The 14,774-nt window shown below is 32.4% G+C and overlaps 1 protein-coding gene across 1 annotated transcript in view; it reads right to left on the bottom strand.

Moving 5' to 3' along the window:
* Window positions 1–12,216, bottom strand: part of LOC136990143 (hepatoma-derived growth factor-related protein 2-like) — a 59,205-nt gene extending 46,989 nt beyond the window's left edge. The window contains exon 1 of the mRNA XM_067288515.1: window positions 12,006–12,216. Coding sequence (XP_067144616.1) covers window positions 12,006–12,080 — 75 coding nt within the window. The 5' untranslated portion in view covers window positions 12,081–12,216. The remainder of the gene's footprint in view (window positions 1–12,005) is intronic.
* Between the last annotated feature and the right edge of the window lie 2,558 nt (window positions 12,217–14,774).

The following is a 14,774-nucleotide window of genomic DNA, read 5'->3' as shown; positions in this document are numbered from 1 at the left end:
TTTATTTTTAATCAGATATATATTTTTCATGTTTTAAGCAATTTTTAAACTTCTGGCAATCAAATAGCTTTAAGGGAAATATAAGGTAGACTGTCATGAAGTGTATTCCAGAACATGAAAGTGAATAAAAAGGAGATGATTTCAACAGACTTTATCTTCAATTTTAATTAATTAATATGCATTTTAATATGTTTTAAGACCCACTAACTTTGATAATGTTAAATGACTGACAACAAAATCCATGATTATAATAAGTGACATTTACTGCATATTTTTTAATAGAGAAAAATCCAAATTTTAGCAAAAAAATTATGATATAAAATAAGCAAATGAGATTAAGCATCACCAGATTAATAAAAATTGGGCTTTTTATAAGCCCAATAGAAACATAGATTTGATTTCCATCAGTCTCATAAAAGAAATATTGAGGCAAACATTAGTATTTTTATGGAATACGTTTTTCCATTTTCCAAATCACAGTAGGCCTAAATGCTAATGAAAAGTCTGAATCTGATGAAAAAATGATATGTCAAAGTTCAGAATGGCAACTAAAGAAATGGCAACTAAAGAAATAGCTACTGCAGTACAAACAACCAAACCAATTACAGCACCTAATGATTAATTTAAAATACTATCAAAGGAAATAAATATGTAGAAGGTAATCAGAAAATTAAACAATTATGTAAAACTGTTAAAATTTGCATTATCTAAAATAAAAACATCAACTCAACGAACAAAACTTTTATATCTCCAAACATTTCAATAAATCAATAAATTAGATAAATCAGAACTTGTTTGTGTTTCTTAAAAAGTTATTCTCTAAAATACAGAGACAATAAAAATATTTTTTGGCTAAATATACTTTTTTTGCCTTTACAATTACTTTTCATTCTTTGTTATCTTCATTACATAAATCTTTGTAAAAAATGAAAGATGTAATAAAAACTATTAATTTTCATTTATCAAAACAATCATGTTTCATTGTTATTCATCCTTGAAAATCTAGAGAACAAACAAAAATCTCAAATTCTTGATATCTAAAGATACGCAACAAAGAAAATTCTAAAACCTTAAGAATCAAAAACAATTGAAAACTCACAATCACTAATCTAAGCTTTCTGAGGAGATTGTTTGCCAATTTTTCTAACAGAACTCATAATTTATTCTGTTGATTTTTTTCTTTCAAAATTCTGTGAGTTTCCTAATGCCTCTCTTCTGTTATGGCAAGGAGAAATGCAGACATTAATCTGTCAAATTTAATGAAAACAGTTTCAGAGTCAGTACTATCTAAAAACAAGTAAATAACATTGCTGTAGACCCGATATACTATAAGTTAGACTCCAACCAAATGCCAAATTCTATTGAGCTAGATATGGATAAATACTAAATACATTATGAAACCAATTTGGCACTAGAGGAAAGCGTTAAATATTATAATTATTAAATTTAATAAGAGATGGCACCTAATGCTTCCCTAACACCAAATTAGTTTCTTAATTTATTTAGTATTTAGCCATATCAAGCCCAATAGAATTTGGCATTTGGTTGGAGTTTAAGAACAAGTAAAACAGCAAGGTCAATTTTTGGGACAAGGCTATGTTTCAGAGACCCGGGGCTTGACGCAATTGTCCAAACTTTGCCGGCCTCAGCCACGGCGCATTTTCGGTGAAATTAACCTATCCAGTGTCAAAATTTCTGTCTGTTGCATGTTGCCCCAAGTTGAATTTTAGTCCATGCCTAATGAAAATTTCTCGTTTTTGAAAAAATAATCGTGGCTATTGTATTGTCTATCATCCAAAATTATTTTTTTATTTTGCACAAACAAAATAAATATATTAATAAATGTAAAAAACAAAAAAAAATTATATTTTGGAAGTTACTTTTAACATAAAATTATAATGACTAGCGTCATCTAGTTTCAAAACGTTCCAATGCTGAAACGAGATATCTCGGGTCAACCAGTCAAGGTCAGCAGGTCATGACCAGAGAGGTAAATGGGTTGTTTCAAAGATTCGTTTGTCAAAATTTGATTTCGCAATGTTAGCATTTCCAACTTCCCAACAACATATGCATGCATAAATCTCGCACTCTTGCCTGTTTGTAGAAAGATGTCATCATTTTGTATTTTATTTTGACTTGGTTCTCAGTCCCCTGAGTATCTACAAGTCTGATTTTTTTCATGTTCACATGATTTGGGTGCCAATATTCTGTGCCAAATTGCAACTCCTGACATACCTCTAAGGTGTCTACCTGTAATGGCACTGCAATTTTATAAACAAGACATAGTCTTGTCAATAAAACTTAAAATTTCATTTGAAGAGTTCAAGGTTAAAGAAATTCTATTAAACAAGAACACCAAGGTTAAGCCTGGTATTTTTTTTTAATGATACTTCTGCAATCCATTATACTGTCTGCTTAATATCTATTACCTGTAAAGGTAGCGCTGCTTAAAGTAAAATTACATCAACAATTTTATTACAATGCAAAATTAGATGTTTCATCCATTAACTCTAGAATGGCTGGCAAATGATTTACTAAGTATTTTCTACAAAAAGAAAATTGAGTTCCATGTCATGAATTTTTCTGTTTCAGTTTGACACAAATACACAAATATGGTGATATACTTTTAATGTCCTGTCTAAAACAATTTAAAACCTGCAAGTATGGGAGGACGTGCATGTCCATCATAGCTGATAAAATATGCTCAAAACACTCATATATGCAGCCAGCTGCCTACCAACTGCAGTGACTGGTTTAACTGTGCACCTGCATAGCCACAGGACACACGTGCAATTTTTAAAAAGTTAATTTCATCATAACATCGTTTATGTTAAATGCCATTCAAAACAATCAAAATAAAATGCTGTCATAGAATTCAATGTAAATTGACAAATGTAAACTGGATTGACATGTAGCATGCAACAAGCTTACAACAGACAATCTACCCATAGGGCCAATTGCAGAGACGTTTAGATGCTGACTACAGTTTAGAGATTGTCTGGACCAGGGATTCCCAACTTGTGTTTCCCAGAACCCTAGGATTCTGCCAATAAAATTTGGAGTGCCACAATAAAATCCGTTGAGTCTAGTAATGTATGAATATGCCAATGCAGATTTGGGAAGTGAGGCATAATTGTTGTAGTCTTGGATTGAGACCTCTTATGACATCCTATACACGTGCTAGAATTATTTATAGCTTTATAAACAATGAAGACCGACTTATTGATAACAGAACAAACCAAAATTATGATATAATGTTTGACAAAATAATGAAAACCATAAAAATTGTAAAACTTAACCTAAAGCTAGGAAATCATTAAAAAAATAGCCTCAAAAGTATCCAACATATAAATAATAACACAATCATTAAATATGCCTTAATTTGTCAATATCTGCAGCACAAGCCTATTGAATCTAATGTCAGGAGTGGCCAGCCAGAAGACCGATGGTACTGTACAGTACATACTATAATACTACTGATGGGACACTTGTGTCAGACAAGCGTGATGTGTTGCCAAGAAGTTAATTAACGTTCCATCATATGTAGTGTGTTGTAATGATACAGCATACAAGTGGGCTTATCAGTCAAAAATTATTGAGTTTTGCATTGCAATCATTTTGTGATATTTCAAGTATTTTTTACATAAAAATTGAAGTGGGAATTGTATAAATTTATACTGCTTTTAGTATTGTGTATATCCCAAATTAAAAAATCATGAGGTGTTGGCTAAGAAAAGAGTTTTGAAGAAACATCTGGCAAGTATTTGAAATGTTTCTAGTGACAAGGAGACTCAGAAGGCAGATACAAAGGCACAAATCCAGGCACTAGTGCTGTTTAAAATATTGAAAGAAAAAAGTTTAACCCTTCCTTATTTTGCATAACCAGTTTATTTAAGTAATATTTGCTTTCCATTATTAATCTGTTTTTTACTTTCTCAGCTATGTTATATACAGGGTGTTTCAAAACTATACATCAGAAATGTAAAGGCAAGTAGAGGGGACCTAAATAAGCAGATTTCGTAAATGAATGTGGGTGTGGAAATGCAGCGAGAGGGCACTGTTGAGTTTGGTGGATAAAAGCGCTTTGCTGGTTTGAATCGTCATTCCCCACATGGATTTTGAGCAACATGCATTGTTACACCAATAAGGAGCTTGCCGACATGCATTTCATGTATGGGGCTGCGGAAGGAAATGGAGCGGCTGCTCACTTCAGCAGGATCGTCAGGAATCACCTGAACGCTGTCTACGGCTAGCATTGGATAGGACAGGGTGGACCTGTTCCTTGGCCACCACACTCCCCAGATTTGACATGCTTGGATTTCTTCTTTTGGGGTCACATTAAGAGCATGGTGTACGATAGTCCCTTGACATCTGAAGATCTGGTTGCCCAATTGTCTGTTGCTGCTGGAAATGTTCGTGACATGCCTGACATTTTTACTAATGTACGCCAATCCATGCACTGCTGCTGTGAATCTTGTATTGGTGAATCTCATACTGCTGTTGATGGTCGCTCTTTCGAGCAGCTATTGTAAACTTCTTGATAAATAAATTGTTGCTTTCCTTTGTCTTTACTTGTCTTTTCACTTATCTGTTGTTAATACTGCCTTACGTGCTAGCACTTCAACACTGCATTTCCGCACCCACACTCATTTACGAAATCTGCTTATTTAGGTCCCCTCTACCTGCCTATACATTTCTGACATATAGTTTTGAAACACCCTGTATAACAAAGAAAAAGTATGGCAATCGGTCAAAAATGACCCCCTCGAGATTTTTACATTTTTGGACTTGAGGGACCCTTGAAACATCAAGTAATGCAAAAAAATTTCAGGTTGTTTTCTGTATGTATGGATGGTAGCGTGTGTGTGGGAGGGCACAATTTTGTTCAACCTCTTTAAAGCTTGATAACTCCTGTACTTTTTGTCAAAAATTTCTGAAATTTTGCAGGGAGGTTTGTGTATTAGGGAGGTTGATACTATTAAATTTTTGTGGTTAAATGTCAACAGGGTGGAAAGATAGATGGGAGTCATGTGTCATATCTTGAATAGAGTCAGACTTAATGACAATTTTACTCATTATTAGCATTTACAATTTTTTTATAAAATCAATTCTCAAAATAAGGTTTTTTATAATTAAAAATAATAATAATTTTATAATAATTAGAAATATAAAAAATTTTTAATAATAAAATACATAACAGATGGTGTCAGTCACACACACATTTTTAAATGTTACTGGGAAAGTTAAGCAACTCGCTACTCAATTTTTTTTTGCATTTCAATAAATTCTTTTTATGCTTCTATTTGCTGTTTTATCTATAATCATTAAAAACTGTCAGGTTTCCAACATTGTTTACTAAAGTGAAAAGGGTTCAGTGATAAAATAAGTTGGAAACAGCTGGTCTAGACCATGGTTTAGAAAACTTTCATTGCAGAGATGACATTTCTCACTTGCCACATTTTAGACAGCATTTAAAAACCGGTAATTTGACTTACTTTCTAGACTCGACAGCAGGTTTAGATGGCATTTTAATTTGAGCGGAAGTCGTCACATTATTTTGTGTCTTACAGTTTAGATAAAAATGGATATTGTTCCTTTGATAAATGTTGTAAATGAGACAAATCAACAAAATTATTCATTAATTAATTGTTTGAATTGGAAATAATATAATTAAATACTTTAAATTTGTTTTAAATGTTCCAATTTCAATATTCAAATGGGTAAAGACTTAAGACTACAATTAAACCAGATGCTTTTATTTACAATTCAAGCATCAGTTATAAACATTAATGCATTCTGGTGTCATTATTGTTAATCCCCTGGTCAGAACATTCTGTTAAACAAGACAATTTTAATAATTACCAAAACCTCTTTATAGAAATTAAAAAATTTTAAATTATTTATCTTGACTATTATGAAGAGAGAGAGTAATATGAGATCAGAATAATTCCTTAAAAATCTATTCAGAAGACAAATTTCAAATTTGATATAAATTTTCTAAATCTGGATTTGTTCATATCTGAAACTGCATTGGTGACAAAATTAAACATCAAAATGGAAAATGATTGTCATTAACTGCTGAACAATGGTTGTTGACAGCTTAAGATTTCAGATCTTATCGAAGTTTTTTCTGACGTCACAAATAAATAACCCAATTGACTGAACAACTCCTAAAAGAAAGGAGAAACAATTAAAAAAGTAATAGTCAACATTTTCTCGAGGTTAACGATGAAGAAAGTAATAGTCAACGTTTTCTCGAGGTTCATTTAGACAGTGTGTAAACACTGGCATTGTCATCAGTAAGGTCTGGCAACCATTACTACAAAAATAAGAAGAGTCCATTTTAAGATGTTCTTCCCCCCTCTCTTTTAATTTACTGTATCGCATAGCAATCAGACTTCTTGATAATCATAAAGTGAAGCATTTTATACTTTGTTTTTTAGCCAGTTTTTATAGGTTTTATCTTTTTATTTGTCAATTTTTTCTATATTTTTACCAAATTTCATTTTTTTTCATTTTATAGGTAAACTCTATTATAATTTTTATTAGTATTTAGTCATTTTACCATATTTATTTTTTTTTTAATTTAGTTTAGTTTTGCTAGTTTTACCCTATCTTTTTAACGCTTAGTTATTCCAACTGTCACCATTAGTTATATTACGAGTAATTTTTTTTTGTGTTTTTTATCACTTGTATGCATATGTAAAATATAAATAATTATTAAATATGTTCTGTAATTTCTTATATAGTTTTACCATTATGTGTAATAAGAACTGAAGAGAGACATATGGCCCAAAATATATTTCCTTTTATAAAAAATAAAATCTACTTTTTCCATCAAAAAGTGTTCCTGCGTGATAAGTTCTCCATAGCAAATTTGTGCTTAATTCCAAAGAACATACAAACAAAAGAGAGAACAACAAGCAATCAAGTTGCTTCAATTAGTTTTGTTAAGTTATCGCAACTTAAAAACTGTCATTTACTTTTTACTTTTATTTGATCCAGCCAGCTTACTAGTAACAATATAAAATACTATTCTAATCCTAACTACTGCCGTTATGAAGAATTACTGGATGAAGTTGTAAATATGAGGATTCCAGAAGAACTAAGTAAATAAAATTTAACTATAATGTTATTAATCCTTTTTCCAATAATTTAGAATAATTAATTTCACGATAACAAAGGTACAAAGACATGCAAATAATTATTAAAAATAAGTCAAAGCAGTATTTAAATATTTGAATGTTTAATAAACATTTTGACCATTATAACAATAGGATTTGGCCCTAGATCTAGGGAGTTTTCATTTCTAAAGGGAAAAAGGGGTATTTTTGTAAATGTTTGGAAAATCTAGGAAAATTTTGAAAAGGTTGTTCCTCATACAATTTTTGGTGACTTTTATTAAAACTCATTAATGATCAGTAAAATATTTTATTATTTCTTAGTGTGGGCACCTTCTGATAGCAATTATTAACAATAAAAATACATTAATTATTGCATTGCATACTTGAAGCATGCAATGCCATAATGTTGTAAATACCATTTTTCTCTAAATACATTTTATTGAAGACTTGAATTCTAAATGTAATGTTTTCTGCTGCAAAAAAATACTGTGGCAATATTGGCACTGTAAGTGACTGTATTTTGAAGTTGAATTTACGTGAAGCCATAAGGTTTAAAGTGCCAATATGCAAGTCACATGACTTCTGGTGCTTAAAATGTTACAGCTTATCTATATATATAAAATTACTTGTCCTGACTGACTGACTGATTGATTCATCATCGCCCAGAGCAAACCGCTGAACCTAAAGTGGTGAAAGTTGGTACACAGTTAGGATACGTCATGGAAATGCACACTAAGAAGGGATTTTTCAAAATTCCCCGCGGGGGAGAGGGAGAGCATTAAGGCTTAACCGGAACAACGGCTTCTACTCTACTATTTTAGATGCGATTTTTTGTTTTCAATTACGTTTAGTCTCTGTTGAGTACTAGATGTATTAAATTGATAACATTTCAGATATTGTTATAAATATTTCGATTTTTTAATCAAATGTTCGAACGTTTCAAATTCAAATTTTTTATTGCATATTTGTTCGATTATAGAATGATTGTAAATGTTCCAGAAAATTGATCAAATTGAAAACAATTCATGTGATTTTCAGCAATTGTCATCATTCTCAGCAATAGGTGTTATATAACAATTACTATTGTTGTTGAAATACTCAATATAAATGTTGTTTGCTTGCAAAATCCACGCGGGTAACAGCTAGTCTACTATATAAAACTGAAAAACTGGGTTGTCACGGTATGCCAAAAACAGCCTCTAGGGGCACCCATAGCTATTATTTAAATTAATTTAAATTAACAACATAAATTATTTTATATTTTTACAGTATAATATTCAGTATACTTTTATTTTTATTTGTAATTTAGTATACCCCAATGCCTGCATTGGGCCTTTCAACTGGTATTTACACTATTTTGATATTCCAGAGAATTTGTAACCTAGTGAGTTTTTTACCATTTCATTGTAAAATTGAAATGAATTCATTCACTAGAAAAAGTGTTTTTTACCTCTCCTGAAAAGTTTGTTTTGTGGCATTTGCAACATTATGGCATTGCACATTTCACTTATTGTATGTTAAATTCTATACTAATGCAGCATATTATATATAGCTAATATTAAATTAATTATTCTTTCATTTATAAATAATGACATACAGTATATTATTAAATTGTATTATTACTGACTTATGAATTTCTTTATTTTCTTCTTTTTTAATGTTTCTTGTGGTATTTGAAAACATATTTATTTATTTCACTTTCCTTTAAAACAATATTAGCATATCCTCAACAATATTTGTCATTAAAACAGATAACACCCCCAAACCATTGCTTAGGTACTATACACAGGATTTGAATCCAAAACCTGATAGCTAAAGAATGACTTGACAAGCTTTTAACTAGATCGATATAGAAAACTTGCAAACAATTTCATGATGTAATAATAAAAGTTTTTATTTATCTTTATTATTCTATATGTATTAATATCACTGTTATTCTAATGTAAGTAATGCAATTCTAATAAGCTTAACTGAAATTATGCAATTAATATTCTACTATAGTGTATTTTCTAAATAAATTTCAGGATCTTTTGGACAAAAATCTAGGGAAAACTTAAAATTTCACCTGACAACTTGCTCGAACCTTCAATTACAGTTACTCTAGTTTGTGCATTAGCAGCTATGGTTATGCTCAGTCCAAAAAATCTAACTGTCAGGATTCTAATGCACACTGAGCAGCACACTAGTACTTTATGACTATCTCACTAGTAATTTGTTTAACTTGTTTGACTTTACAAATAGGTGTCGGCAACCTATGGCATGCAGGACGATTTTCAGTGGCACACCGACTGAATAGATATATAGTAAATTATATTTTAATAATTAATTACACATTTAAATGGAAACCATAGTTCAGTGTAAGCTAGAGTTACCATAATATTTGAAGGCAAAATACAGACAGATTAGAATTAAAAGTACTCAGAGAGGCAAAATAAAGGAAATTTATTCATATTTTTCAATCTGTAAATGTAGGCATATAATATAAAGTTTCAATTTACACTTTGCTTTGGGGCATAGAATCCAATTTTAAATATAAGAAAACTATTTTACCACCTAAAAACAAGTACTATTGAATTAAAACTACTGTTATAATGAATGTGTGCATGTTCTCTAAACAACAGAGCCGTTACATTTGCTTATATAATGTTGCCACCTAGCCAACAAATACAATAATAACTATCAAAAATTTAGTACCTTTTGTCAGATTTAAACCTAAGTGGTTATGATTTAACTATTAACTACAAGATAAGTTGAAAAGTAAGAACATTTTGTTTATCTTTTCTAAGTGTGGAGCCTTTAAAGTACGAACTGTCCATACTACATAGGCCTATTAGACGTATGGTAACCCTACTGTAGGCCGTGGTAAATTAAAAACAAATAACTTACTGGTATATTTATATTACAGCACATGCATTTGTGCTCCATGTCTCCATTTACATGTTGTGCATGAGCCTCACATGTAAGAACATAATTCATACTTATTCAGGGGATGTCATGTCAATACTTGTACTGACTCAAGAGAAAAATTCACACCAAAAAGGTCTTGTGTTCCTTAATGCTGTTTTGTGTGAATTTTTCTCTTGAGTAAGAACATAATTCAATTAACAACTTGACCAGACCAATTTTGATAATATGGCAATACCTCGGTTTTCGTTGACTTTGGTTATCGCAGATTTTTTTCACAAAAAATTTGTCTCGGTTTTTGTCGATTGCCTTGAATTTTATCAGCATGCCCAAGTGACCTTGCTGCTAATTTTGTGAAAACAAAGGGCAACCCACGCATTTTCCGGCTCAGTATGGCGTTATTTCTCATTGTGTAAGCATTACCCCCAACTGCCCACCATCAGCCAACAGTTCCATTCCCTGAACACTGGGAGTTTGGTCGTGGGTTTGCACTTTGCCATGACGGGCTGGCCATGTGAAGTTTTCTGGGTCTTCTCCCTGAATAGGAGCCAGTTACCCTTAAATGGACCTCCCAGAAGGCATTATTCCCCTCAATACAGCCATTATAAATGCATACAACTACTATTATGTGACAATTACATCACACTTTACCGCGGGGCAATATAGGCTAGAAGCTCATGTCCAACTAGCTTCTACAAGACAAGACATTACCCTGTGCGTGTAGCCAAACAATTCCATTGCTTTCCTTTAGATTAGTCTTTTATATTAATTTCTTATTCCTTTTAGTATTTAAAACTATATTAATTCTCTATAAAATGTGTTTTCGGTATGTATTTTGGAGTATCTAGAACGAATTAATTGGATTTACATTGATTCATATAGAAATAATTGCCTCGGTTTTCATCAATTTCCAATTTTGCCGATTGTTTTCGAACAGATTATCGACGAAAACCGAGGTATCACTGTATATATATATAACAAAATTGGTACAATTACGACAGTACTCGGAATAACACTACAGCTTAGGTTCGACACAAAATCGCCAAAAAACTGCCAACCCTGCCCTAGAACACGCTGTAATTTCAAATGTTCCTTTAGAGAGTTTACTTATATTTGTAATTAAATAACAAATACCTTTTAAAAAAATTCAAACATTAATTAACCAAAAGTACTCTATTTTAATTTTTTTCTGAAATATCTAAATACATAATTTAGTAAGCTTAACAGATGTTAATTATAACAAACCGAAAAGAATAAAAAAAAACCACAAAATGCTTATCAATTAATTTTAAAATGAACTTTGAAATTAAAACTGCCAATACAGTCTTAAACTGTAATCAAAAAATTAATATAAATATCGAACATTTCTGAAGATATTTTTAAAAAATAATACGGCTTACTTCAGCAATCAGTAAATGCTCGCAAGTTTTAACAACTGGTCGTACAAAGTTTAAAACTTTTATTCATAATCTTTCAATAAATCAAATTATTATTATTATTATTAAAAACAAATAAATTAGCAAAAATTTACTCATGTTTTCTTAATTTAACAACATATGTATCAACTTTGCTATACTACTTCTATAGCAGTGTCTCAATAGACATTAATAATTATGTAAAGATTTCATGAAAGTAGCATACACTTTAATAACGAATTTAAATCATATGTTTACAACTGAAGTGTGAAATTGTTCAAATACAGCAAGCAGATAGCATATACACGATACACTACAATGTTCAAGCACTGGTATACACTAACTGTAATATAAATATTTTAAATATGAAATTAAATCTATGTGACAGTGATTAACAGCAAAAACTTGAGCATTTGTAAATGCTCACCATTTGAGCTGATCACCATTGACGATAAGTTAAAAATCCGATTTAATAATACGTAATTTATGTTATTTCATATATAATTAATATGTAACGGCGTGTTATATTATTGTTTTAAGGTAAAATTTGTATTAAACATACCCTTGCTGGCCATGGTGGATATCCACGAACTTTGGCGAAAACTAAATCCCCGGCTTTATAACTCTTATTGCTCATTCTTTTTGACTTATCGTAAGAAGCAAACGTTTGTAATGCGATTAAACGAAATAAACATCCACACTCTAAAAACAAACACAATTCTTATTTCCCGTACGAACTGACGCCATTTGTAAATATAATCTCGTTCACAATATTTTTCTTAACTAACGGTTTATTTATAAATTTATATTTTAACTTAACTTTATAGAATTATTTTTTTAATATTTTCGATAGTAGTTTTTTATTATAAGACGCATTAATTTATATTGTTTGGAAGGATATATAATGTTATTAAGTTTAATTAATTTTTTTTTTAATTTGGTTGTAATCTATTGAGTGGAAGCGGGATGATGGAAAGATTTTCTCGCAATATTATTCGAAAAATTTATCGAATCTGTTTCCATTTTCTTAATTAATGAAGCTTTTTAACGTAATTCTTAACACGTTATAAATATAAGAGCTATTTCCTTTCCGTTTAAGATTAAAACGAATTAAATACTTGAAAATTTGGGAAATAGTGTTAATTTCATGATACAATACTAGTGAGATTTTGAAATACACGAAACTCAATTTAATTACAGAAAATTCAAATAAGCCGCGTTTCTTTATGTAGCGAGAGTGTAGCGAAAATGACGTCACGAAAGCTATCGCTACGACGGCCGGATGGCCGAGCGGTAAAGGTGGCAGCCTACCGCTCTGGGGGACCCGGGATCGAATCCGAACGGGTCGAATAATCCCCAAGAATTTTTCGGGGGGTGGTCCGTTCGGATATGTCGGGCCCCGTCCCTCACCACCCGGTCGCCCCATTGTGGGCCTGGCCGAACCCATAATGGGCCTACTAAAAGAGGCCCTCTTAGTGCCCACAGGGCGGAAAGAGTTAAAAAAAAAAAAAAAAAAAGCTATCGCTACGCGTCGGTGCATTATAGTTTAGAAACGCTTTCTGTTCGAGCTAAACGTGGGTGCCGTCAGTGCCGTAACTAGCCATTCTTGTGCCCTGTGCAAGAATTTGCATTTAGGTCCCTTAATTAATTAGGTTTGGGGAAATAATAAAACAAATACATGCATTTTGGGCCCCCTTCCAAGTGGGACCTGTGCGGGTGCACCTGTTGCACCTGCCTAGTTACGGCACTGTGTGCCGTAATCTATCCTTTAATACCAGTTATAGCCGAAAGTAGTGTTTTAGGTAAAGAACTACAATATTTAAATAAAGCGATCGAGCAGTGCTGCATAAAGAAACGCGACCATATACCATAAACATTCATTCTAGCCACTGCCTCCTAGATCGGGGACGGCAAACTATGGTACGCGTGCCCAATGCAGCACGTCGAAAAAAAGTATCTGGCAAGCAATATATCGTACGATTTTGTTTACTTTTTGCTGTGTAAATAAAAACATCTAAGCAACGAGTTGCTCAACTTTTGCCTGCTGCCAGCACCGTATTATCAAAATTTTTATCAATTGTGTATTTATGTTCTTTGAGTCGTTATTGTAAATTATTCGTAGTGGCACCACATGTAGACCAGTTTTGATTCGAAATGTTGGTCGATTAACGGGATGGAGTAAATCCCCGCGGTCGAATTACGATTATATGGTTTCTAGTCGTTCCTTAATTAAAATTCTGAAGATCGTTGGGCTGCGTCGATATACAACCGCGACATTATTAGCTCTGGCCGCATTTTTATGTACAGTACATACATATCATTCTTAAAGATGGAATATAATTTTTAACCCTGTTGCTCTGCGATCTTTAATTAAGATGTAATTCAGCACCGTTACGGTGTCCCGTATGCTGGTACAATGTGTATATGCCCTTCTTATCGAGGATCTAAAGGCTGCTAATTTGATGTGCCGAAGATCAACAGAGTTATGTGGAATTAAAATAGGTTGAAAACATGGTTTCCTATATACCTTGGTTCAATTTTCGCCATATTTGCAAGAGATGGAAATGTCCAAAAAGTTTAAAGTTGTTTCACTCTCCCGGTTTAATTGTAGGAGTAATCCGTAGGGGTTATCATTGATGGCTTTTAAAAACTGCTGCAGGTTTGGTTTTCTCTGCCATAAGATGAAGATATCGTCAACATATCTAGCGCATAAGATAACCAGCTGTTGGAATTTCGGTAGAAAGTTGTTTTCTAATTGTCGTACTACCAGTTCACAAAGAATTGCTGACGTGGGACTACCCTCTTCCTTGTAGGTATTACTTTGTTCTCAAATTCAAAGAATGATGTATTGTGCCTTACGTCTTTTCTTTCCCCCCTTCGTCACGTGGTGGGTCTGACTCGGTAGAGAGGAGTTGTGTAATTCTGGGTGTGTAACGGAGGGTGGGAGTTTTATTGGAGGGTGTGTCTCGGGGAGAAGTCAGAACGGAAGTGGGGAGAGGACGGGGAAGAAGCATAGTAGTGGTGGTGTGTGAAAGTGCGTGTGAAATTAGTCGGGAAGTGGAAAAATAGACTGTGCAACCAAGTCAGTGTAGAGATTTTGAATTTCGAACTGTTTTCTGCCCGGTGTGAAGAAAAGGAAGAGGTACACTTCAAACTCATTTGTCGGTATGTTTTATGTCCGTTACGGGAATTTTGAGCAGTATACTGTCGGGAGAATTGATGTTAACGATATTCGGTATATTGGATTGTCGCGCTCCGTACGTTCCTGTGATTTTTTTCCTAGAAGTACTGTATGTTCTCAGGAAAATTAAAGGGTTATCTTGGTAATTTG

This window comes from Centruroides vittatus, unplaced genomic scaffold (genome assembly GCF_030686945.1).
Source record: "Centruroides vittatus isolate TY-2023 unplaced genomic scaffold, ASM3068694v2 scaffold_861, whole genome shotgun sequence".
In the NCBI taxonomy this organism is placed as follows: Eukaryota; Metazoa; Arthropoda; class Arachnida; order Scorpiones; family Buthidae; genus Centruroides; species Centruroides vittatus.
The sequence above is the reverse complement of the archived record's forward strand: the minus strand, read 5'-3'. Positions and strand labels throughout refer to the sequence as shown.